A 26248-nucleotide genomic window follows, 5' to 3' on the forward strand; every position below is an offset into this window, starting at 1 on the left:
TATGTACCCAGTAAACCAAAGGATAGGAAAATTCAAGCCTCTCCAGATATTAATAATTCCCAAGTTCCTGGGAGGAACTGAAAACAAGGGAAAATGTTAACATTCCAGCCTGCAGCACAAGACAGCACCGGTCCCTGGAAAGCAAATGACTCAGAAACCATGACGGGTATGGAGACAGAAACATTCCCTTACATGCACTCGGAAGGCCATGCTGTGGCCCACCTCATAGGGGTCCTTCCAATCCCAGGACACTTTGCAGGACCGGGGATCCAGGTAATTTCCCCGCACGTAGTCATAAATAGTCCGGTCCCCTCGGCGCTCACGGTCTTCATTCTGAAGAAAGCTGACTACACGTGCGGCAAGCTCAAAGAGGAACTTAATTGTGAAGAAGAATGCAACCACAGACACTATGATTCCACCTACACGAAAGAGAAACACAAACCACATTACAGCGACTACAGAACAGACTGGCAGCTCACAATGCTTAAAGGAGTCAGAAGTATCTGCAAGATTGTAAGAACGAAGGAGGAGAGGGAGGGAGGAAAGAAGGAAAGAAGGAAGGAAGGAAGGGAGGAAGGGAGGGAGGGAGAAAGGGAGGGAGGAAGGAAGGGAGGAAGGAAGGAAGGAAGGAAGGAAGGAAGGGAGGGAGGGAGAAAGGGAGGGAGGAAGGAAGGGAGGAAGGAAGGAAGGAAGGGAAGAAGGGAGGAAGGGAGGAAGGGAGGAAGGGAGGAAGGGAGGAAGGGAGGGAGAAAGGGAGGAAGGGAGGAAGGGAGGGAGGAAGGGAGGAAGGGAGGAAGGGAGGGAGAAAGGGAGGAAGGGAGGGAGGAAGGGAGGAAGGGAGGAAGGGAGGAAGGGAGGAAGGGAGGAAGGGAGGGAGGAAGGGAGGAAGGGAGGAAGGGAGGAAGGGAGGAAGGGAGGAAGGGAGGAAGGGAGGAAGGGAGGGAGGAAGGGAGGAAGGGAGGAAGGGAGGAAGGGAGGAAGGGAGGAAGGGAGGAAGGGAGGAAGGGAGGAAGGGAGGGAGAAAGGGAGGAAGGAAGGAAGGGAGGAAGGAAGGAAGGAAGGAAGGAAGGAAGGACGGACGGACGGACGGACACTGTAATGTGTAGAAAGGAGCTTCTAGAGCATAATTAGCTAACTGATCTCAGGACAAACCCCACCCTGGTGTTACACCTCTGTAAATGAAGCTATGCTAGGACATCACCTCACCAGTCCTAAACGAACCACCCAGGCAGAGCTGAGTATGTGGAAGGAGACCGTATGTTTGCAAAACGAGGAATGTATTTGTTCTCTTGCCTTTCACAGACCAGTCTGCTGACCCTGTTGTCTATCACGAAGCCCAGGCACAACCCCTCCCACCGTCCTGCCATGCTGCCCCTCACAGAAGTGCTTAGCATAGTGTGCTCTTGCTTCCCTCCACCTGGAAGCCTTTTGTTTGCTTGTCCACTTGGCAAAAGCCTTCCACAAGTCCCATCAGTTAGGGCTTCCTTCTTTTGGGCCCCCTCAAACTTCTGTATCTACTAACTTCACTTACCTACCTCCCCCTTCGTGTTGTGAACTCCTTACAGGCAGATTTTTGCCTTGACTTGGACTTTACAGTAAACAGTGTCTGGCACACACTATAATTACTCAATAACTATTTCCCAAATGAATGAACTCTGCCAACTGTGTGAGGGTACGTTCTGGCACAAGTGGAGCTATTTCTAGCTCCATGTTCAAGGAGAAGGTGAGATAGGGAGGCAAACAGGAACTCGACAACATTAACCAAAGACAAGGGAAACGATCCAATCACATACCAATAACGTAAAACATCAGGTCTCTTCAACGCCACCGGACAGCCGAGGATCACAGCTGCAACTGCAAAAGAACATCTGTTCAGTGTCTTCCAGGTCTCCTTAAAGCCACCCCAGGAGACAAAGCAGAGCACGTGCCGTAAGCCTACCAGCTCTAGTCTCGTGCCTTAACGTCCCCATCCTCTCTGCCACGCCCGATAGGGGCCCTGTGCCATGTGTCACACAAATAGACTATGGCGCTCTGCCTAAGGGCTTAGGGTCTACTGACCGTTCTCAGAAGGCAGCCACTTGATTTAGTGCTAGCTACATATGAAATGATACAGCTCTCATCTTAGTTCCTCTTCCGTGAAGAGTGCTGCTAATTAGGACAAGGAAAGAGGATAATGGAGCACTTCCCCCATGTTATCTGCCCTCTGAAAGCAATCCAGCTAAGTAGAAAAAACAGCTATATAAATTGAAGATATTTTTTACAAGTAAATATGATCGTCATGCTAGCATCAAGAAAGCAAAGTGAACTCTGGGTCATCCCAATAATAAGTAGCGGGTACAAAGGAGGAGTCATTCGTGACATTACCAGATCAGACAAACGGATGGGCCCTAGGGAAGATGGATTCAACAGAAAGCAGAGTTGTGGAAAAAAAGGAGGGGATGAAACCTTCCATCCTAAGTGGTGTCCACTAAGACCAGAGTCTGAGGGGGAATTTTCACTGTTACTCAACTTGTTTTCCCCCAATTCGTACATCAGCATCCCGCACTCAGAGACTAGACATCTAAAGATTTCTAGACTCCAACCTTGGAGAGCACAGAACAATTTGAAAAGGGAAAGGAGAACAGGCACCTGTGTGCATTTATATCTGATTGTGCGTCAAGGTTTTAAGAGAGAGAGAGGTGACACATGGCTTGAGACACAAGGACAGGAAAGTGCCTACCTGCCTCTGACAATTACAACCTTTTGCCCACCATGAGGCAGCTGGCAAACGGCAAACCAAAACAGGAAGGAAGGGCCAGGGCGATAGCTAATCTACACCTCCATGGGTGTGACAGTTCTTGCTGCTTTAACAAGTTAGGATTTACTATCTTCACCTCCTTAGCATAACTCTGGCATAGTTCATCAGAGTACTGACAGCTCTAAAGGCAGAGTGGAACAAATAGTGAAACACAGAGGAGCAAGCAGACAGATGCCTCCATCCTTCAGTCAGATTCATAAGCTCAAACTGTGACCCTGGCCAAGCCACCTAATCTCTCCACTGAGAGCCAGTTTTCTTCTCTGTCAAATGGAGAGAGTACTCACAGGCACCTCACTTGGGTGTTATTAGGACTTAGTGGGCTAACACGTCAGCCTAGAACTGCAGTGAGCTTTCAGTCTTTGTGCTGCTTATCTATAGAACCAGCATCATACCTCCTTTGCTTCAGAGCTGACAGGAAATTCAGGGAGAAATGTATTAACAATTACAAAGGACATGATTTCTCACTGGATCAACAAATCTTACCCTTCAAGGGAATTCTTTACACTCTTCTAATGTGATGACTGAAAACTTTTATAAGAAGTTAAGAACTCGCATTAAAGCAAACCATCCAACAAATTCTAAGTGCTTGCTGTGTCAGGCACTGGGAAACAGCCCAGAGCATAACATCCACTCTGACTCCAGCAAGAGTCACCTTTGCCTTGTTAAACCCTTGGGCATTGTTTTTCCCTATTAGATTATTTCTCAACCAAATTATTAGTACTGGCTTTTACATTGCCTAGACCTTTTCCAGTAAGTCATTTCTATTGCCTCTACCACAATCCTCTTCACACTTAAAACCCAGGACCAGTGACTACTTTTTCCCAAGGGACTCTCCTCGTCTTAGAACATCTGAGTAAGGCCTGAGCTCTGTCGCTTGCAAACTCACTGTTCTGACCTTTCTAAACCATCCTTTCCTCTAACCTCACAGCCCTAGAGGCTTCCTAAAACACGTACCCTGCTCCAAGTCTCCCTAAGGTCACATCCTGAGCCTGTAATCCTCTCCATCTCCCGCCCTCTCCTTCCTCCTGGCACACAGCCTCGATGACTGTCATGGGTTCCCTCTGCCCTGTCTGTCCTGCTCCACCCTACACTACTCTCCGTAGCCACACCTCACATACTCTTTCATCATTTCTCCTCGGATTCCTGTTACCCAGGTCAGAAACTACACTCGCATATATACTCCCTGAATGCCCTGTCTCCACACATTTTCAAAAAGCCATCTCTTGGTACAGTAAACCTGGTCAAAACCCATGAGTGAGGTCTCAGACCCCAGCAGAGAAGCTACAGCTATAGTTGGGCTAAATGGAAATGATGTCTGTTAAACTCCTTCTAAAGAATGTTTACAGTCACAGGGCACTTTTGTTGTCATTTGTGGTTATTAGAGAACTTTTGATTGACTGTGGACAAGGGTAGCTATACTCATGGCTAGTCAAATGATAAGAATAGTGACTTGAATACATACTCAAGAATAAATGAGACATCTGCATCATCCTATTCAGGGCTCAAGGAGCACTGCAGAAGAGAAGACCACAGAACTTAAGAGGCAAAGATGGAAGAAAGTGGTAGCATACTGTTGGCCAGACGTGGCAGGGCTGCCACACTTTTGAACTCATGGGAGCTATGGCTACCTATACAAGACTTGCATATGATGGAGCCTGTTAACATCCTAGCATGGAGAAGGGATGAACTCACAAGGCCCCAGCCCTTACTGAGGATTTATCGGTTGTTAATGGACAATATTTGGGGAGATATATTCTTCTGTGACGTAGACACTGGTAAAGTGCCCATACTCCTGCAAATATAACCAAAATATATTATATAGATATATTTAATTAATAATGTCAATAAAAACTTTGTAAAAAGTCATGTTCACTGTTTACTCAGCCTACTATTTTAGTTTCCGTTCATGGAATAACTCCTGACCTCAAGCTGTAGGAAAAAGCCTAACTCCTTACTCCTTAAAATTGATAATTTTCAATTTAGAAATTCTTTCTACCTCTAGATTTATATATATACAACTTTTAAAAATTTATGGCATTTACATTGTTTTATTCTTGTTTTGTTTTTCATTTCAAAAAGGTAACTGATATGAGACAAAAACTAATCTTAAACCTTCTCTTATGGGAGCTGAACACAGCTTAGTTGGTGCCTCACACACAGGCACAGGGACCTGAGCTTGGGTCCCCAGAACCCATGTAACAAAGCCTGCAACCCCAGCCCTGTGGGGGCAAAACCAAGCAGCTCTGATGCTCACTGGCCAGTCAGCCTAGCCACACTGATAATAAGCTTCAGGGTTAGTGAGAGATTCTATCTCAAAAAAATAGAGGTGAAAAGCCATCAAACAAAGACACTTATCAACCTTGGGCCTTCCCACCTGTGTGTGCGTGTCTTAGGGTTTTCAATGCTGTGAAGAGACACTATGACCAAGGCAACTCTTATAAGGGACACATTTAATTTGGACTGGCTTACAGGTTTTGAAGTTCAGTCCATTATCATCATGGCGGGAAGCATGGCAGCAACCAGGAAGGCATGGTGCTCAAGAAGGAGCTGAGAGTTCTACATCATCCAAAGGAAGCCAGGAGCAGACTGGCTCCCAAGTAGCTAGGAGGAGGGTCTCAAAGCCCACCCCCACAGTGACACACTTCCTCCAATAAGGCCACACCTACTCCAACAAGGCCACACCTATTAGTGCCACTCCCTGGGCCAAGCATATTCAAACCACCACAATGCACATTCTATACACATACACAACACATACAATAAATATTTTATATCCTCATAAGCATCCAGTCTAATTATAGATAGAAACTATAATAAATATGAATAAAGAATTGGTTAAATAGATATTGTCAACTGTCTGTTCTTTTCTTACCTCAGATGCCTAAAGTTCAAGAGTTTTGCAGAGGGAACAACCTGTCTTTTAGATACAGCTTAGTTTTGATTGTTGTGGTCCTGGAATGGACACCAAGGCCTTGTACATCATCAAAAGTCTACCACTAAGCTACACTCCTAACCCTAATACAATGTTTGTTTGTTTTGAGATAGGGTCTCTCTACATAGTCCTACCTGTACTGGAAACCACTATGCCAAACAGGCTAACCTCAAACTTACAGAGTTCCACCTGCCTCTGCCACCTGAGTACTGGGATTAAAAGCGTGTGGCCACCACATCCAAAGCCTAATACAGTTTCTAAAACATTTAATTACCAGTATATTTGCTTGAACCAATGTATTCATTAAGCTCTTTAAGGCCCAAAATTCTTAATTTCCTTCAGTTCAATAAGTATATCAAATGTCCACAAGGAGTTTGTATCTACAGTACCATCTACTTTCTGTTGGCCCCACTTTCATACAAACTACACTGGAACCTTTCCACTCTAATCTATGCTTAAGAAACATGGTGAACATACTACTCAACACAACTTACTTCCAAGTTAGCTGACATTCCTCTCTACAGTATTCTGGCCCTTATAATGTCTCACTCTAAGCCTGAAGACTAACAGTAGTACTGATAAACTAGTAACTCATGGGTATGTACACCTGCAGCCAGTGAGCCACATATAACTCAAGAGAACTCTGAACTTAGCCTAACACAAAACCACTAACTTACTTAAGCATTATGAGATTTTCTTTTTCTTTGTTGGAAACAATGGACAGTTCTAGAGTATGACCTCTGTAGATGACCAGGTTGCATCACAATAGTCAAAGGTTGGACTTGTCTCAGTGAATGAGGGCTGCTTTAGCACTAAGAACTAAGCCAACCATTGCCCAATGGGCTTTACACATCTTACCCTACGAACCTAACTGTGACCAAAAGATAAGCACTATTATTCTCACAGGTCAAGCAAGCAAAACAAACAAGCTGGGCCTAGAAAAGTTAAGCTGATGAGGCTCTCCTGTAAAAGTGATTCTTGGGGATTTTCTCTGCCCCTTTTGTACCTGAATAAGCAGGGCATTTCTATGCCTGCTCTAGGACATTTTAGCTCCCAAATAAAGACATAAAGACCTGGTATTTTCATTCTGATCTATTCTAACCCAACTAAGCTGCTACTAACCAGCCAAACGTCCCATTACTTGCCATCTGGTCTTGCCCTGGTTGGCTCTGGTCCACCTGTCCTCTGCAATCTCATGGCAAATCCTCCTGCTTTCTCCATGTGGCTTCTCCCCTCCTCCTGTTCCTCCTCCTCCTTCCCCTTTTCTTCCTCCTCCCTCTCTCTCCCTTCCTTTGGGAGTCTACACACACACTGGGGTTGGTAATCTTGCACTGTTCTCTACTTTGCTCAGCTATTGGCTGAATCAGTTCTTTATTGAACCAATCAGGGAGTAAGAGAGGGCATGTTTACAAGATACTGAGGCAGGAGATGCTTCACGAAAATGACCAAAGTCCAGATTGTTCTCAATTCTGAGCACAGAAATCAGCATTTGAGTAATACAAGGACAATCTTTACACAGTGCCTAAAAACATCACTCCTATAGTGGTTTAAGTAACAATCCCATGTCTAACTGAAGCCTTCAACTTTGTACCCGTAATTCTGAACCATGAAAAAGAATGAAGTAATAGAAATAGCCAAGTATTTAGAGAAAAGGGATTTAAGAAAACAATTAAGACAGAAAGAGAGAAGTCATCCAACGTAATTATGAGGAATCTCACAGCAAAGCTAAAATCAGGACTACAAATTCCTCCAGCTTTTTTGTTATCTTCTGAAGTAAAAATAACGCATGGCAAGCCAAAGCAGAGGCGGTGCCAGCTATCTAGTACAGAGAAAGCACTCGATGATGCAGGGTCACAGGCAAGCTGCTTAATGCTAGAGCTTACTTTAGCTCACAGGACTTATAAAAATGGAGGGAATTCTTGAAAATACCTATCTTCAGGAAATGCCAAAATGATAACAGACATACACATTCTAAACTCTGCAACATCCAATACATTTTAGCCCCACTGCTGAAGATCAGTTGTAAAAAAGTCATTTTTCAAACCTGAAGAATTAGGGCTGGAGAGATGGCTCAGTGGTTAAGAGCACTGACTGCTCTTCCAGAGGTCCTGAGTTCAATTCCCAGCAACCACATGGTGGCTCACAACCATCTGTAATGGGATCCAATGCACTCTTCTGAAGTCAGCTGCAGCATACTCACATAAATTAAATAAATAATTAATAATAAATGAAGAATTAGTTCAAAACTGTTCTGCTAGAGCCAGCTGAATCTCACTGCAGCCTGTGTTCCCCCCGTTCTCTCTTGCCAGAGGCTGAGGGTCTGATCACTGACCCACACCCTCCACCACAGTAGCTGAGTCTCAGCACAGTCTATTAGCTCGGTGTGGAGATCAGGTTGCGCCCTGTCCCAAGTTACTCTGTTGTATAACAAAGTGACCCAACCTAAGAAACTCTGATTTTATCAGCAGCAACTGACTCCAACTTGAGGACGGAGGATCAAGGATGACTACCCCTTGGTGGACAGGTAATCTACCTAGACCACCCGTGAGCATACCCTGACACATAACTATCTTCCTCAAAGTAGAAAGGCCCCTCTATATTGACTGGAGTGAGTTAGACCACAGGAGCACAGGTGTGGATGTGAATCTTTTTAGGAAACACACCAGACTGAGGAAAGGGTGCCCCTCTCTCACTTGAACCACCCAGGGTGTGTGCATGTGCGTGCACGCACGCATGTGTGTTGCACAGTAGTTTCAGCTCAGCTCACTCCCTACTGCTGACATGGCTTTCTCAAACTGCTGCCTGTCTCGCCATTTCTTCATCTCTCTCTGTCCACTCATGTGGATCTTGTCCCACTCTTCGCCTCACTGGTCTGCACCTTACTTCTGTGGCTTTACTAGACCCCAAGGCTAATCCAGCTCTGATCCTGCAGCCTAACTTTGCAGTAGCAGTAGCCCCAGTGTCCAGCATGTTCACATCTTTTTTTTTTAGATTTATTTATTTATTATATGTAAGTATACTGTAGCTATCTTCAGACACTCCAGAAGAGGGCATCAGATCTTATTACAGATGGTTGTGAACCACCATGTGGCTGCTGGGATTTGAACTCAGGACCTTTGGAAGAGCAGTTGGTGCTCTTAACCGCTGAGCCATCTCTCCAGCCCCTGAACATTGATTTTTTTTTTTAAGATTTATTTATTTTATACAAACGAGTACACCACCATTGCTCTCTTCAGACACACCAGAAGAGGGCATCAGACCCCATTACAGATGGTTGTGAGCTACCATGTGGTTGCTGAGAATTGAACTCAGAACCTCTGGAAGAGCAATCAGTGCTCTTAATGGCTGAGCCGTCTCTCTAGCCCCCGCATGTTCACATCTTATTCCTACCAGCTGCACAGGCCTCTCTGAAACACTGAATCTATTCAAACCAATTTACCCCTCTATAGCCTTCAACTGGAAGAAAGTGTGTGTGCATGTATATATATATTCAATACATATTATATATACAATAGATAATATAGCTATATTTATATCTATATAGATATACAGAGAGAGTGTTTACTCCATGATGTATAATGTGTACGCTGAGGGTAAATATTAGTAATTAACATTAGGGTAAGAGAAGTTGTGTTTGTCTTGGCGAGTTAGGAAAGTGGAAGGACTTGGCAGACTGCCACCCTCAAAGCCAGTGTACAATGTGAGTTTACTGTTCTCCAGCCGATAGACATTGTGGAAAGGTGTGTGCTATGTTTCCGACAGTGCACTTGACGGTACTTACTTACCTTTAAGCGAGGGCCCATGTTCTAAGAACCAAGTTATTCACCAAAGCAGCAACTTTCCACTCCTTTCACTTGTCTTCTAACTTGCACATTTGAAAAAAAAAAAAAGAAAAGAAAAAGAAAAGGCCAAAAAGTCACCAGAAAGGATCTGCCCTCCAAATCTTCATTGAGGTTAAGTGTGTCCCAGGAAGCAAAGAGTCAAGTGGTTTTGGACTGAAGCATTTGAATGCTGGGTGAAGAAATAGAGCCCAAGAAAGTATCATTCCTGGGCTCCTCTAGCGAAAGATGTAACCAATGCTGAAAGAGGCATCTGTTCTGGAACCAGGATCCTCCTAGAAAGAAAAAATGGTAAGTTCAGTAAGGTTTTGCTTCTGCAAGAGATTTTACACACACACACACCACCACCACCACCACCACCAAAAAACTACCCTAGCAACAGAGGAGCTACCCATGCCATAAGTACACTAAAGTAATCAAAAGTTGGTAAATTCTGACCAAGCTTTCCAACACAAACGTCATAGTTCTGCAGCTACTTCACCAAGTCCACCAAGGTCCCCTGGCAATCTCTCCACAGAACCTCACGCTCCTCAAACGCCCCAGGCTTTCAGCAGACGTAAGCTAGGGTACAGATTTAAAGAGACTCATCACAGCCTCATGCCTGACTGCAGCTCAATGGGGCTGGGACACAGGGCGTGGGAAGCATGGGGAGAGAACTGAGACGGAAGCAGGGCAGAGGCAGCTTTCAGAGTGCACACCATGGAACGACTCAGTCCTCAGCTGGAAAGAAGTGCCAGCAGAGCTTTAAAGACTTTATGTCCGCCTAGGCATGCCACTTCCTCTGCACTCAAGCTCACAGTTCTAAGACATGGTAAAAGATAACAATATCACTAAAATTAAAACTCTGGGCTGGCATGGTAGTATGAGCCTGTGATCCCAGCAGCACCTGGGAGGCTAACGCAGGATGAGCACGAGTCCCAAGACCAAAAAGGGGAGCTACAAGTTGTCAACTTTAAAAATAAAGTTACCAAGTAAAGTCGCTTCATAACACTCACACATTCAGGGACCAAATGTAGCAAAAAGGGGGTTGTGGGTGCACATATACAAAGAGCTACCATAAAGGAAATGAAAAGGGGCTACTAACCAGGAAATGGGAAGAGACAGCCTCGCCAACAGCACAGACTATTACCAGCCTTCAGGATTTCCAGTGCATATACAGTTCTCTTTCTTAGGCGCAGATACAGGACTACTTAATCAGACTTTACAGTCCAGACGTAACGAGTAAGATACTTTCCCAGTTAACTCCCAAAAGCAGCAGACAGTCTGGTCCCAGAGTCCACATTTTTAATGACCATTCTCCTATCTTTCTGCTAAGAGCAACCAAGGGAGAAAACACAAAATGCTAAACAAACCAGAACAGAAGGACTGGAGGCCAGCAGGTCAAATAAGTTGGCAGACTTTTATAATTAAAAATGGGTAAGTATATGCAAGTATTTTAACACATGGTGATGGACTTGCCAAGTACATGAGCCAAAGCATGGGTCACCCAGCAACTGGAACCAGTTTAAAGGATCTGCAAACACGGGAATAGTTATGTAAACTACTAAAGATCTTCATGATAGAATGTTATATGATAATTTAAAAATGAAACTTTTAAGGAACAAAAACACCAGATTGGGAAATGTTCACAAACTATTGAATGAAAAAGCAAGCTCATCATTGTTCATATAGTACAAGCCCAATCTTAGAAACAGCAGCATTATGTAGTTATATAAAGACTTTAGAAGGATGGTGGGAGACATTCCTCAGTGATTAGCAACAACTGCTCCTCTTGCAGAGGACCCAATTTCCATTCCCTGCACCCACACAGGACAGTTCACAACCACCTACAACTCCAAATCCAGGGGATCTGGTGTCTTTTGGCACCCATGGGTACACATACAAATGGCATATATATACATACACATTAATAAAAATATTAAATAAATCTTTTAAAATTATTTTTTTAAAAAATCAGAAGAGGAGGGCTGGCTCAGCAGTTAAGAGCACTGACTGCTCTTCCTGAGGCCCTGAGTTCAATTCCCAGCAATCACCTGATGGCTCACAACCATCTGTAATGAAATCTGATGCCCCCTTCTGGTGTGCAGGTGTGCATACAGATAGAGCTCTCATACATAAAATAATAATTTTTTTTTAAAAATCAGAGGAAAATAAAAATGTTAATGGTTGACATCTCTTGGAATACATGTAATTACAAATAATTTTCACATTCTACCTATATTATTTTGTTTTGTTTGAGATATAGAGTCTCATGTAGCTCAGCTGGCCTCAAAATCACTATATAGCCAACCAAGGCCTTGACCTGATGTGTACCACTATGCATGGTTTATCTCTCTCTTTTTTTAAAGATTTATTTATTTATTCTATATATATGAGTACACTGTAGCTGTACAGATGGTTGTGAGCCATCATGTGGTTGCTGGGAATTAAACTCAGAACCTCTGCTCGCTCTGGCCCTGCTTGCTCCAGCCCAAAGATTTATTTATTTACTATTATACATAAGTACACTGTAGCTATCTTCAGACACGACCCAGAAGAGGGCATCAGATCTCATTATGGATGGTTGTGAGCCACCATGTGGTTGCTGGGATTTGAAATCAGGACCTTTGGAAGAGCAGCCGGTGCTCTTAAACTGCTGAGCCATCTCTCCAGCCCCCAAATATGTAGCCCAGGCTGGCCTTGAACTCATGATCCTCCTGCCTCTGCCTCCTTCAGCAAATCCTACTGGCATATGCCACCACAACCGGAGGTTTATCTCTTTTTAAATATTTGAGAGAGAGAGAGAGAGAGAAAGAGAGAGAGAGAAAGAGAGAGAATGGATAAGTGTGCATGGGTGCAGGTGCCTGTAGAGGTCCTGTGGGGCTGGAGCTCTAGGCAGTTGTGAGCTGCCTGACGTTGGTGCTGGAGACTGACCTCGTCCTCGGGGAAAGCAGTACACATTCTTAATCACGGAGCCATCTCTCCAGCCCCAGTTTTCCAAATGCTTAAAAGACAAAATAAAAAGTTGCTATTTCTGACGAATATTAATTTTGGGAGACCTACTTTCTTTTAAAGAGGGGTAGAGAATAGGAAAATTGCCTTTTGGGGTTTTCTGTTTTCTCCTTTGGAGCTAAGGTCTCATGTGATCAACCTGGAAACGCAAGGGTGACTTTGCACTTCCCCTCCTGTCCCTACCTCCCAGTACTGGGATTATAAACTAAACAAACACCATCTTGCTGGGTTTAAGTTATCTATTTTCAAATAATGAAATGACATAAAGAAGTTAAGATAAAGTCCGGTGGTGGTGGTGGCGCACACTTTTAATCCCAGCACTCGGGAGGCAGAGGCAGGCGGATCTCTGAGTTCAAGGTCAGCCTGGTCTACAGAGTGAGTTCCAGGACAGCCAGGGCTATACAGAGAAACCTTGTCTCAAAAAACAAAAAAACAAAAAACAACAACAACAAAAAGATAAACCATTACTGAAGTTTTATTTCTATTCATTATGATTTTGGTGGCGCTCCAGTTCTGTGTTCAGCTACTTGGTTATTATAACTAGTTCTAATATACTCTGTCCCTGCTATGAGCATGCTTATCCCCATGTTTCAGTAACTCTAGTGAGCTTCAAGACTCAACCTAAGCATTGCTACCCGTTTCCAGCCCAGCTTCTCTATGGGCTTAACTTAAATGTTTCAGAAGCACTGCCTCAACTGTAGAGCAGGAAGCCCAGTGCTCCCCGTGTTCTAACAGCCTTACAGGGAACCCTTAGTGCTGCTGGCATCAGAGACTATACTTTCAGGTACAAGAGACTTAAAGCAAGAGTTGGTAAAATAATTTGTGGGTCAAATTTATCTGTTTGGTCTTGTTCTTTTTAAACACAAACAGAATAAAAATGTCCAAGTTCATTCGTTCATATACCCAATCTATACTCAGTTTTTGCATAAGGCAGAGCCAAGTAGTTGCAGTAGAGGTGTATGTATATATTATCTGAGGTGTTTGAGGCAAACAGTACATATACCTGGTTTTGAGACACGGCCTCTCTACATAGTCAAAAATTATTTTCTTCCCATTCTACTATACCTCTTCTAAAAACAAAAGCTAGAAAACTCAAAAAATTATGCAAAGGCTTCTCATTTCAATTCTTTTCCCTCTCCTACGGTTGGAGAACAGGCTTTCAATATGCAATACAGGCTAGCCTGAAACTCACCACCCTCCTGTCTCTGCTTCCCAATTGCTGGGCTTACACGTGTGTATAACCGTCCCTGGCTCTTATTTTAGCTCTTATGTAAAAGCTTCATGTCTGTATTCTTAGAACAACAAAGAATTTTATTTAATCATTTCCAAAGGCTAAGCAAGAGGATTTTTGTTATACAATATATCTGAAGAAGCAAATAAATTATTGTTCCAAAAATTATTTTAATAACATACTAATGACTTGGTCTGTTTTCAAAATGCTATTCATATATTTTAAAGATTTATTTAATTTATGTTTATGAGGGTTTGCCTGCAGGTATGTATGTATGTATGTGTGCACCTCATGTGTGCTTGGGGGAGATCAGAAGAGGGCATTGGATCCTCTGGGACTGGAATTATGAATGGTTGTAAACCACCGGCTGGGTACTGGGAATCAAACCCAGGTCCTCCACAAGAGCAGCACATGATCTTAACCACCAAGCCATCTTTCTAGTCTTTAAAATGCTATTCTAAGAAAACAAGAAAACACCCATGTGAAAGTTTACTTCCAGTGCATTTAGAGGTGGTAACAGCATGCAAGAATTCTGTTGTCACCTACTGGTTTCCACAAAACAAGATGGAATGTAAAAAAAAAAAAAAGAATGCAGTTCTCCAATGTATTCTCCAATGTTTAAAAGAAAACTCATTCAGCTGAGACAAGGTCCTTAGCGTAGAATGGTCTAACTACGAAGATGTCCACAACTGTTAGCTTACAATTATACTGTCTTAATTTTACTCTTGGATTTTTTTTCCCCATCCCAAACCACACCATAAAGAGCTGCTCTCGCCGGGCGTGGTGGCGCACTCCTTTAATCCCAGCACTCTGGAGGCAGAGGCGGGCGGATTTCTGGTTTGAGGCCAGCCTGGTCTACAAAGTGAGTTCCAGGACAGCCAGGGCTATACAGAGAAACCCTGTCTTGAAAAACAAAACAAAACAAACAAACAAACAAAAAAAAAACAAAACAAAAAACAAAACCAAAAAGCCAAGAGCTGCTCTCCCCCATCAAGTTTATATCCCTGAGATATTTACACAGTTGTGTACTTCTGCTGTCTTGGTTCCATTTATACTCTTTCCTCATTAGTCAGCCTCTCTGGTCCTTTAAGCATGCCTGTGGGTCTCCTGTGAACTCTTTCCAACTGGTCCCCAGCACTCTTGTAATGAGGTGCCTCCAACTGACTGCAGCCTTCCAGGAACAACCCAGTCAATCAGAATAAGATGAGCTCACCCTCCTCTGTCCCATGACATAATACTTCTGAGTGGGCAATCCCCCAAATCACAGAAAGCTGGTGTGCTGCCGTACTAGACTACAACCCCATTCCTTGCCTGTCAGACCTGGGCACTGGGGCATGCAGAAGACGCCAAAGCCCAGAGAACAGATGACGTGTTCTTGCAATATCTCTCTTACTAGAGGAAGTAAGCAGAGAGAAAAAATTATTTTCAAGTTAAATATGCAGACAAGAACAAAGAACACAAAGTTCCATGAGTTTCTAAAGCTAAAACATGGGCATGTTCAAACAGTCATACACATTTTATACTTAGGACCAAAAGGCTCCTTGGTTCTCTCCTGCCAGCTTCTGTCCTCTGCCAAAGGCCTTAAAGCTCTTGTTCATAAGAGTCTGAAAAGCACACACTTCTTCTGACCCACTACCACCTATCACACATTTAATCTTCTGACCTCAATTTGCTGCCCCAATCCCTAGAAAGCTACATTTTCCCTTTGGTTAGAATTATTTTCTAAAACTACAGGCAGTTCAACATGGAATTTTCCAACAGCCAACACCTTTGGTTTCTCTGCACGGCATACTCTTCATTGTATATTTCTTGAGCATCTGGTCTGACTACCTGATAAAAGCTGAAGTCCTGAGGCACAGGGATAAGTTAAAACAGCATTTGCCCCTCTTTTTGTTTCCTTTTCCTTTCTTTTCTTCTTCCTTTTTGTGTTGGGAGTCAAGCTCAAAGCCTTAAGCATTCTATACTCCTATCAGAGAGCTAATCTAGATGCTTACACATGGTCCTATCATAGAGATCATCTGGATACTACACATGGTCCTATCATAGAACTACCTCCCTGCCTTTGGTTTTTTTCTCAAGTGCCTTAACCATGAACTCAGACTGGCCTAAAACATGGTATGTTGTCCAAGCAAGACACAATACTTATCTGACAAATTCATAAATGCATATAGTGTATTTTGGTCATTTTCACCCCATACTACCCTCTCTCATCCCCCTCCCACTCCTGCTGAATCCCCGCTTCTTCCTAGCAAGAAAGCCCTTTCCCATGCCATGTCTTTCTGTTGCTGCTGACGTCTATACCCACTGAATTTAGTTAGGGCTGCTCACAGATGAACGCGATTCACTGTGGAAAGTGGACAATTACACATGCTAAGGACAGCGACAGAGAAGTGTGAAGGTCAGGCAGGACAGCGGTAACCTTGCCTTAAGAGCCAGCCAGTGTCTTCACAGTAGAGGCAGTAAGGCCAACTAACTAAGAATGAGTGTGAGGGGCCCGTGGTTAAGAGAGCTCGTTGCTATGTAGAGAGGATCTGAGCTTGGTTCCCAGCACCCAGTGGGGCGGCTCACAACTTCCTCCAGCTCCAGAGGCTCGGACTCCCTCTTCTGCCCTCTGTGGGAACTTGCATTTTCAAAGATATACAAATAATTAAAGAATAAGTAATTAATAAACATATTTTAAAATAAAATGCTTTTTAAAGAAAGAGCGAGTACTTGCAAAGGTGAGTGAGGGAGTCTGATAGCCTAGAGGCAGGTAAAAATACCATGCCAAAAAGGGGAGTGACGACAAATTTCAGCATCATAAAGCAAAGTATTTAGAAAGACCACCAGGGACAGAGTGACTGCTTCTAAGTACCGTCTCAGGAATGGAGAAGAGCAGGAGTTTGGTCTTGGACTAGTTACTTAGCCTGTCTTGGTTGTAGATGTAAAGTGGAGACATGGTGAGAAAAGAAGAGATCCAGCTGTTCTAGAAGAGCTGGTCCTGAACTACAGGGAAAGAAAGCTGAGAATGGAAATCCCAGACCCAGGTGGTCTTGTTCTAAAGGTCGCTGACTTGCCAAATATGACTGTGGCTTATGTCAGGCCATAGCAGCTCCAGTAAGAGAGGAAGGTGGCTATACTCTCCCCAAGAGATTAGCTGGTTTTCTAGAGCGATCTCATGTGGAAACAATCATAGCAACCATCCAAAATACTGATGTTCTGGGGCTCTCTCAAGGACAATGACAGTAACAAGAGTATGCTGCTGAGAATTGACTGTGGGACAAGTCTTTCGTCTGCATTACATCATTCAACCCTCAGGTCAACCACATCTAGTATATGATCTATTAGGTTAGGAAACAGAGGCACAGAGAGCTGAAATACATTGATAAAGCCACCTATTTGATAGCTGAGAGAGCCAGACAATTTGATTTGAGAGCCTATGATATTAACCAGGAATTCTGATGTAATAAAAGAAGCCCTTCCTCCCTGGCCAGCCAGAGGAGTAGTTGGGAGATAGGTAGAATGAAAGCTCAAATTATATATTTGATTTGAAAATTTAAAGAACTATTACTTCATTTTAGATTTTAAGCAACAAAAAAAAAATATTTTTTAAGTTATTATTTTTTTTAACCAAAGGAGAAAGAGGCTAACTGATTTTAGCAGTCATGGTGGCAGTGCCAGCTGTCCCTGCAAGTCAGGAGGCTGATGTGGGTGGGCTCAAGTCTGAGGTCACCCTGACCTGTGGAGCAGGATCCTGTATTCAGGATCCTGAACAAACAAACAAATAAAGGGAAGTGCTGAAGAGCTTCCTGTCACATGGTCACACATTCCAAACTATAAGCTGTAAGCCAGTAAAACTTACAATCTTAGGAGAAACCTAGACTTGGGAGAGAATGACAGCACCAACTCTGAGGAGAGGTCATATGCAGGAAGAAAGCAGGCAATGGTGACACAGACTTGTAGTTTCAACTATCGTGGAGGCTGAGCTGAAAGGGCATTTAAGATTAGGAAATTGAGGGACCCTGTCTCAAAAGGAGGATGTTATAAGGTAGGGGTGGTTGCTGGAGAGATGACTCAGGGGAGCACTGGCTGCTCTCACAGAGGACCTGGGTTCAGTTCCTAGCATGCACATAGTGGCTCATAACTGTCTCTAATGTCAGTTCCAAGGGATCAATCAGATGTCTTCTCGTGACCTCCATGGATACCAGGTGTGAGCATGATGCACTTACATCCATGCCACCAAATACTCTTACACAGAAAAGTAACTATGGTTTTGTTGTTGTTGTTGTTTTTTAAGTATATGGGGAAGCAGGCACAAGAAGCAATGGCAGGGAATAACTGGGGGAGGGAAAAAACTGTAAAAGTAACTTACTGTGGGTCAAAAGAAGATATTATTTAAGCAGTCATTTAAGCAGTAAACATTGTGAGACCCATGAAAGATTTATGCCAGAGGGTGGGGGCAGGAACTCAAAAATCAAAGTTATTTTCTAGAGTTTTCCTGTTCTAACCTAACAACTTCAAATACACTTTACACCCTACAATCCCTGTTGTTTGTTTTGAGAGAAGGTCTCTCTATATAACCCTGGCTGTCTTGGGAACTATGAAGACCAGGCAGGCCTTAAACTCAGTGACCCTCCCGACTCTGCCTCAAAGGGCACCAGCACACCTGCTCTATCTCTTGTTAAAAATAAGGCTCTTAAGGCATGGCTGGAGAGATGATTCAGCCTTAAGGGCAGCACTTTTCCAGAGGAGCCAGGTTTAATTCCCAGTGCCCACATGATAGCTCACAGCCATCTGTAACTCCAATTCAAGTGTGTCTGACACACCTTCTGATTTCACATACCCCAGGCACACATTTGATACACATACATATATGCAGGTAAAAGTCATACATAAAAAACTAAAGTTCTTAACATAAAAAACATACCAAAAGTATACTACAGGGCTGCAGAGATGGCGCTGCCATGTCAGTTGATCTGCTGCTCTCGTATGCATACACATACATAACACACCTGTGTACTCGTGTGCACATAGCCGAACATGCATAAATAAAAATAAATCTTTTTAAAAAAAAAAAAAGGAACACTAGTCTAAATTTGACTCAATTTAATGACCAGTAAGCTCTTTGCAATTCAATCCAGGGATGGATATTTCAAAATCATGTGTCTCAAAGAAATTCAGACCTAACCCTGACTCTAATTGGAATCTAATCCTATAAAAATCACTGTACCTCACTGAAATTTTAAAATTTATTTTACAGATTTATTTTGTGTATATGAGTGTTTTGCCTCATGTTGTGCCTGTGCACTGTGTGTATGCCTGATGACTGCAGAGGGCAGAAGGAAGCATCAGACCCACTGGAATAGGAGGAGTTACAGACAGTTGTGAGCTGCCATGTGGGTGCTGGGAACTGAAACCAGGTCGGCCCTCTGAGAGCAGCAAGAGCTCTCAGCCAGTGAGCCATCTCTCCAGCTGCAAGCATAGCAGTTAGACTTGTTCATGCTGTTGCTTACGTCAGTAAGGAGTTTGTTCATGAGTGCTGGGTAGTAGTCCCTTCTAATGACAGAGTAGAGGCTGCTTATCCATCACCAGATGGACACTTAGATGATGTCCAGCTTAGTGCTATTATGGATAAAGTCACAATGACCCTTCAGGAGTGAGTTTCTGTGTGCACACATTTGTATTCTCTGAAGTAAATGCAGGCGTGGAACTGCTAGTTCACAGGAGAAGCATATTTCCAACTTACAAGAAACGACCCAGCTGCTTCCCCAGGCAGCTGTATTACTTTACATTTAGAGCAGCACATGAGTCCGGTCGCTCTACCTCCACCAACCTTGGTACTGTCAGGGGTCCAGATTTTACTCATGCTCATAGCTGATCCTCCCCTTACCCACAAGCTTCGTTATGGAGCACTGACTGGCCTCTAATGCACAGAGATCTGCTTGCTTCTGTCTTCCACATGCTGGAATTAAAGGCTTGTGCCACCACATCGAACCACGTTCGGACGGCTAAGAGTTCTGAGCATCTTGTCAGGTATGTATTAGCTATTATTTAGCTTCTTTGATAAAATGTCTATTCAAACATGTTGTCTTCTTCCTACTGAGCTCTAGGTCTTTATAGACTCTAAATGGAAGCCCTTGGCTTGCCTCTTGAGATCTTGTTTTTAAACTTGTATGAATATTTGTGTGTGTGTGATACCTGTAAAAGCCAGAACAAAGTGTCAGATTCCATGAATCTGGAGTTCCCAGCAGTTGTGAGCTATTCAACATGGGTGCTGGGAACTGAACTCAGGTCCCCTGGAAAAGCAGAAAATGTTCATAACTCGAAGCCATCTCTCTAGCTCTCCTTTTCAATTTTTAATGGAAATTAAGAATTTCTACAAAGTAACCATTTCAAATTCTGATGGAACCCAACATTTACTTTTATAGTTTATATTTCTTTTTATTTTTAAATTGTGTGTGTGTGTGTGTGTGTGTGTGTGTGTGCGCATGCGCAGCACCTAAGCCGGGTTTCCTCAGGTCCCCTGCCGTGAAGTTACAGGTGTGACGCGCCTGACAAGGTAGTGGGACGGGACCTGCAAGAACAGTAAGTGCTCTTAACCACCGAGTCATTTATGCAGCTCTGTCCTGGGTTCTATAGTTTTAAAGTCTTTGCCGATCTCAAGATCACAAAGACTTTTTCCTGCTTTCTTCTAAAGTTTATCTAAAAGTTTCATAAGGAAAAAAACCTCTTGTCAAAAATTTTAACAAGATTTTATTAAAACCCTGCACTCCACTTATCTCATAATTACTCAGTTTTACCATCTCTTTGTTTCGTTCAGAGTCAACCTCCCACACCTAAGCACTACTGAAATAAGAGTCTATTTCTGAACCTGGAAAGACTTTTGTCTTTTAGCAGCTTTCCCCCATCTACCCAGTAATTGGCATACCTAAATTTAGCCAAGATTTCTGTCCCTGCTCTGTCTTCAGATCAGGCCCAAATCTCTGCAGCTCTGAATCTGCCTCTGGACAAATTCTAGAACCCAGAACACGTTCCTTGGGACAAAGCTGGAAACAATCAGCCACATATCATTCTGGTGTGACTGAGAAGATTCCAGAAGGTCATCCTGTCTAGTTTAAGCGTCACTCTGGCCTATGGGAAACTGGAGAAAGCCACATTCCTCAGCAGTTCAATTAAAACTTAGCCTAATGAAGCTTAAGATGACCAGAACCTAAGCAAGTCCACATCCCTTAAGTCTCTTTAGAGTCTCTTTGCATCAGTCTCTTTAAAACAAAACTAAGTTTCTCAGAATCAAAACGAAGTAGCAGATATACAAAAAGAGCGCTCAGCATTCCACTTCAGTCTGGACCAGTGCACTAATCACTCTTAGCGCTGTGGCGACACAGTAGGACATTACAGACGTGGCCCATAAGGAGAGGCCCGAGAAGCTAACTGCTTGCTGTGTGTGTGTGTGGGGCGGGGGGTGCCTGTGGAAGCCAGAGGTCACATGTCAGGCTTCCTTGGTGGCTGCCTATCTTGTTTTTTACAGATAAGTTCTCTCAGCAGACCTGAAACTCAGTGACTCTGATAAACTGGCTGGCTGTCACCACTCCCTACCCCGTCTCTCTCTCCTCAGAGCATCACAGACCTGTGCTGCCACATCCAGCTTTTTACTCTGAGGATCTGGACACAGGTTCTAAAAACTTAACTGAGCCCAGCTGGTCTGCTTGATTTTTTTAGAAGTCTGGTGTAGCTAAGGCCGGCCTTTATCTCTGGATTCTCCTGCATCTACCACCCAAGGGATGAGATTACAGACACTCTGCCATCATTCTTGGCTGAAAATATTACTTTTTAATTTTAGCAAATGTTGCAATTAACAGCAGTGTGTAACCTGTAGCAACTAAAACTAATATACAGTTTTCTAAAACAATAATAGGAGCTTTTGGCTCTATTTTGGTAGCACTTTTTAATAGGCCTGGGGATAGATACAGCTTAATGGTAGAATTCTTGTCTCTTAATATATGTGAGATCCCAAGGTAACCCTCCAGTACCCAGTATGGAAACTGAGAGATACAACTCTGCCGTGGACCTGGCCTGGCATTCTTCATCACTAGCCACTGACACCTGTCAGGACAGGGCTACACTTCAAAGACAGAAATGGTATGTAATCCTTAATACCAAGAAATACCTGCCCAAGCAGTGCTTCCCCAAGTACAGAATGGCACGATATAATGCTGCTTTAGCTTGAATTCCTATAAAAGGAGTTTCTCCCCTTAAGTCCTCATTTGCCATATGGCAAGTGGACTGCTGTTCCGTGTACAGGGCATGAAAGAAGCTGTATTCCAGGAACTCTACGTGTGTGGAAAAAACCCTAACAGTCATGAGGAAGTGAATGGAGTCAGGGAACACTGGCCCCATACACCTGCATATGTTGAAAAATAATAAAACCTCAAACCCTTTTGAACTTTAGAGACAGTTGACAAGGTGCTTAAAGCTTTACATATGGAGCTGAAGAGTGGGCTCAGCAGTTAGCCAAGTACTACTCAAGCAGAGGACCCGAGTCCAGTTCCCGGCACCCATGCCAGGTGGCTCACCATCCTGTACACTAGCTCCAGGGGATCTGATGCCCTTTTCCATGGGCAACCATGTTCACATGTGCATATTTTCATACTGACACACATGCATATATATATATATATATATATGTATGTATATATTTAAAATAATAATGCATTCTTTTGCTTAAAGCTTCCCAAACTCTCTCACTCGTTTTAACTGGCTAAGGTTTGACCTGCTTGCTCCTTCCAGCCGTTGGGGACTTTATGTGTTTGCTCTTTTTGAGATGCTGTCTCACTCTGTAACACAAGCTGCTTTGAACTTCTGATCCTCACGTCTGCCTTTACTGAGATTAAAGACACGTACCACCACACCTAGTGTCTGAATTTATTTCTCTTGGCGTCTTCTTTTATTTTTTTAAGCTCCTTTTTTTATATATTCAATCTAGAATGTGTGCTGGGCCATTTTCTGGAGCCTTGTTGAGCTCAGAAAGCTTAAGAATTTGCAAAAATTTTGGAGCTGACACTATGTCTAACTCAATAACAAATTTATTTTTAAAGGAAAAATAAATTACTGTTCAATTTATTACTTCCTCGTATCCTGGTTTTTTCGTCTGTCTATAAAATGAACTCTTCCTTGCTTATGCACAGGAGGAGGACAGGGCCCCGTGTCCCCACCCCACAGCAGCTTCTGTGATCAGGTAGCCGTGGACTACTCGAGCTTGGCTACAGCAGGAATATTTCAAAGCAAAACTCTGATCCTGACAAGCCGCCTCCCTCCACAAGTCTAGGAGTTGTTATTTTATTAACCGCCGTGAAATGGCAGGCAAATGGCCAGATACACAGCCCAGTGGGGTAGAAGTTTGCAATTCTCTCTCTCTCTCTCTCTCTCTCTCTCTCTCTCTCACACACACACACACACACACACACACACACACACAAAGCTAAAACTCCTGCCTCTATTATGATCCATTACTTTCAGGTTACTTTTTAAGTAACTTTAAATGCTACTTATTTATTATTATTCTCAGCGTGTGTACATAGGTACGCATGGGCCATGGCTTATATAGCGGTCACAGGACCGTTTCCAGGAGCTGGTGCTCCCTCTCCACTGTGGGTTCCAGGGATCAAATCCAAGTTGTCAGGCTCGTGTGGCAAGCACTTTCAACCTGATGCGCTGTGTTGCTGGCCCTCCACTCTCTTTTTTATGTGTGTGAGTGGTTTGCCTGCATGTATCTGTATGCCCCACCTGTAAGCATGGTGCCCTTGAAGGCCAGCAGCAGCCACTGAATCTTCTGGAACTGGCAGCTGTGAGCTGTCCTGTGGATGCTGGAAACAGAACCTGGATCCTCTGGAAGAATAGCAAGCACTTGCAACCACTGAACCATCTTTCCAGACCCCTCCAGTCTTAGTTTTAAGGAAAAAAGTATGTAACTGAAAGGAGAACAATCTTTTTTTCTGATTGTTTGGTTAGTCTACGGGGAGGAAAGGCAGAGATTTATGTAGCCCAGGTTAGCCTCAAGCTCGATATGTAGCTGAGGATGACCTTAACACTCCTCCTCCTGCTGTCCCCATCTCTCTCATTCAGGAATTACAGCCATTTGTCTTCACTCCCAACTTAGTGTGAGGAGAAGCTCAACACTCACACACACACCCAAACCCCGACAGATCGGAAGCTATGGAGAGCAAGCTCTAAGCAGCAAGAACCACAGAATGAGGCCACGGTTAAAAAAAAATTACAGTTTGACTGCAATGTGGAATTCTGGATTGGATTCTGCACAGAAAAGAGAAGGTGAGGTGACATTTTTGTGATATCCAAGTCTGTAGTTTAGTAAGAAATCATCTACCAATTCTTAGACATGACAGATGTACCGTGGTTATGTAAGAAGTGAACATTTGAAAGAGTGTGATGAAAAGCAGAGAAGAACACTGTATTTCGCTTCCCTAATCACTGCCCCAACTTGGACAGTGCAAGGTTCAAACCTTTATTAAATATTTTTCTACTCCTTTCTACATACTATTTGCCCACTTGCATTTCCTTCCTTACCAAAATGTGAAAAACTGCTTCATACTTGGAAGGTCTCCATTGCTTTTTCTTCCAAATAGCTTGACCATTTACACCTGAAGCTATCCTTGCATTTGAACCTTCCAAAGTAGATGAGGGTTAAAATAATATGGACCAGGTCTCTGTTGAAAATTGAAAGAACCATATTAACTATTGACTACTAGTTAATACTATTATCATATTACACAAAATGTTTGTTGCTTATTATTAAATTACCATTATCTGATCACTGGCCAGAAAGTACAATGAGCACAAAATGCAATGAATATTAGCATTTTAACACTAATATCAAAGTGCACCTAAACAAATACATTAGCTGCACATACATGAACACAGACACATGTGTACACACACCCTGTAAGCATACACATATATGAACACAGACACATGTGTACACACACCCTGTAAGCATACACATATATGAACACAGACATGCACATGCACATACACAGGACAACATGTAAACCATCTCATAAGTCTGGAAATGTTACTATAAAAAATGAAGACTAAGCATTTAATAACCCTTCAAAAATATGTCACCAAAAAAATAGTAACTGAAATTTAAACCTAAGATAATTAATGGCTAGAGCCATTTCAAAGGTAAAATGAGGGCCTCTGGCTATAACTCAGTTGGTAGAGTTCCTTACCCAGCAATGCTAAGTAGGATCAACTACTGGGCATGGTGACACACCTTTAATCCCAGCACTTGGGAAGCAGAGGCAGGTGGATCTCTGGGAGTTCCAGACCAATCTGGTCTACAGAGTGAGTTCCAGAACAGCCAAGGCTGTATAAACAAGCAAACAAATGAAGTTCTAGGTTATGCTCAATTGTTCAAGGCCAGCCTGTGATACACTAGACCTTTTCTTTAAAAACAACAACAACAACAAAAAAAACCAGGTAAAATAATATACTATAGTACTTACTAATGTTACAAAATCTTAACTGTTGTAGGGTATGTTAAGCAGCCATACTCTAACCAGGACCCTTGCAGAAGGCTGAACATGAGCAATAATTTTTCCAAGTTGACCACTTGGTATAGTATTTAACTATTTATAAGTTATTCTTCAACAGAGGCTGAGTTTGCTTTTGTTTTTGTTTTAACAATAACTAGCATGTTGTCTGGGACAGAATAGCCTCTCAATAAATGCTGTGTGAATATGTGATGTACCTCTAAAGTGTCATGTAACCAATCCAACATCAAGACAGGAGAACACGCTGTATCTTATATTACCACATTTTAAGCATCTTTTGTTTTTAGTTTATGTATATGGGTTCTCTCTCTCTCTCTCTCTCTCTCTCTCTCTCTCTGTATGTGTGTGTGTGTATGTATGTGGTTTTTTTGTGAAGGCTAGAAGAAGGTGACAAACCCCCTGGAGTCAGGCTTATGGGCAGTTGTGAGCTGTCAGATGTGGGTGCTGAGAGCCAAATCTGGATCACTGAAACAGCAGCCAGTGTTCTTAGCCACCACGCCATCTCTCTGGCCGTTACTCCATTTAAAATCACCAGGTTAGATTAAAAAGTAATTAACCAAATAAATGTTTGTTGGGGGAACAACATATGGCCCATGAGATAAATGTAAACATGTAGTTTGAGACTAGAAATAATATCTCTACATTAACTTGAAATATAAGATGTTCCCTAGGGGCTCTCCCACTAGTCGTAATTCTATTCAAATGTATTTAGACCAATTAATAAGGAGAACAAAGTCCAAGGCCAATTAAGTATTCAAACTGTGGACTCAGGGGTCTCAGAGACTCTTTCTCTTCAGGACTACAGAAAACACACAATGAACCACTAAGAAGGACTAAAGTAATTCTTTCCCTCACGAGTGTGCAGTCAAAAGTAATTACTTCCCACTTCCATTCAACACAGTCAAAACC

At 43.0% G+C, this 26248-nt stretch overlaps 1 protein-coding gene across 8 annotated transcripts in view; it reads right to left on the bottom strand.

Moving 5' to 3' along the window:
• The window catches only part of Arel1 (apoptosis resistant E3 ubiquitin protein ligase 1), a 52739-nt gene that overhangs the window by 23399 nt on the left and 3092 nt on the right, over window positions 1–26248 (bottom strand). For 4 of the 8 annotated variants that reach the window (NR_157097.1, XR_872717.3, NM_001364189.1 and 1 more), the window contains exons 2-4: window positions 9515–9843; window positions 1794–1854; window positions 193–419 (exon numbers count right to left, since the gene is read on the bottom strand). Coding sequence is in view for 6 of the 8 variants with exons in the window: in NM_001364189.1 (NP_001351118.1) it covers window positions 193–419; window positions 1794–1809 (243 nt within the window). In the remaining 2 variants the exon portion in view is untranslated. Of the gene's footprint in view, window positions 1–192; window positions 420–1793; window positions 1855–5266; window positions 5386–9514; window positions 9844–10652; window positions 10879–24350; window positions 24491–26248 lie in introns of those variants that run through there. The other 4 variants (XM_006516191.4, XM_030246892.1, XM_030246891.1 and 1 more) reach the window with 3 other exon arrangements.

Source organism: Mus musculus, chromosome 12, assembly GCF_000001635.26.
Source record: "Mus musculus strain C57BL/6J chromosome 12, GRCm38.p6 C57BL/6J".
In the NCBI taxonomy this organism is placed as follows: domain Eukaryota; kingdom Metazoa; phylum Chordata; class Mammalia; order Rodentia; family Muridae; genus Mus; species Mus musculus.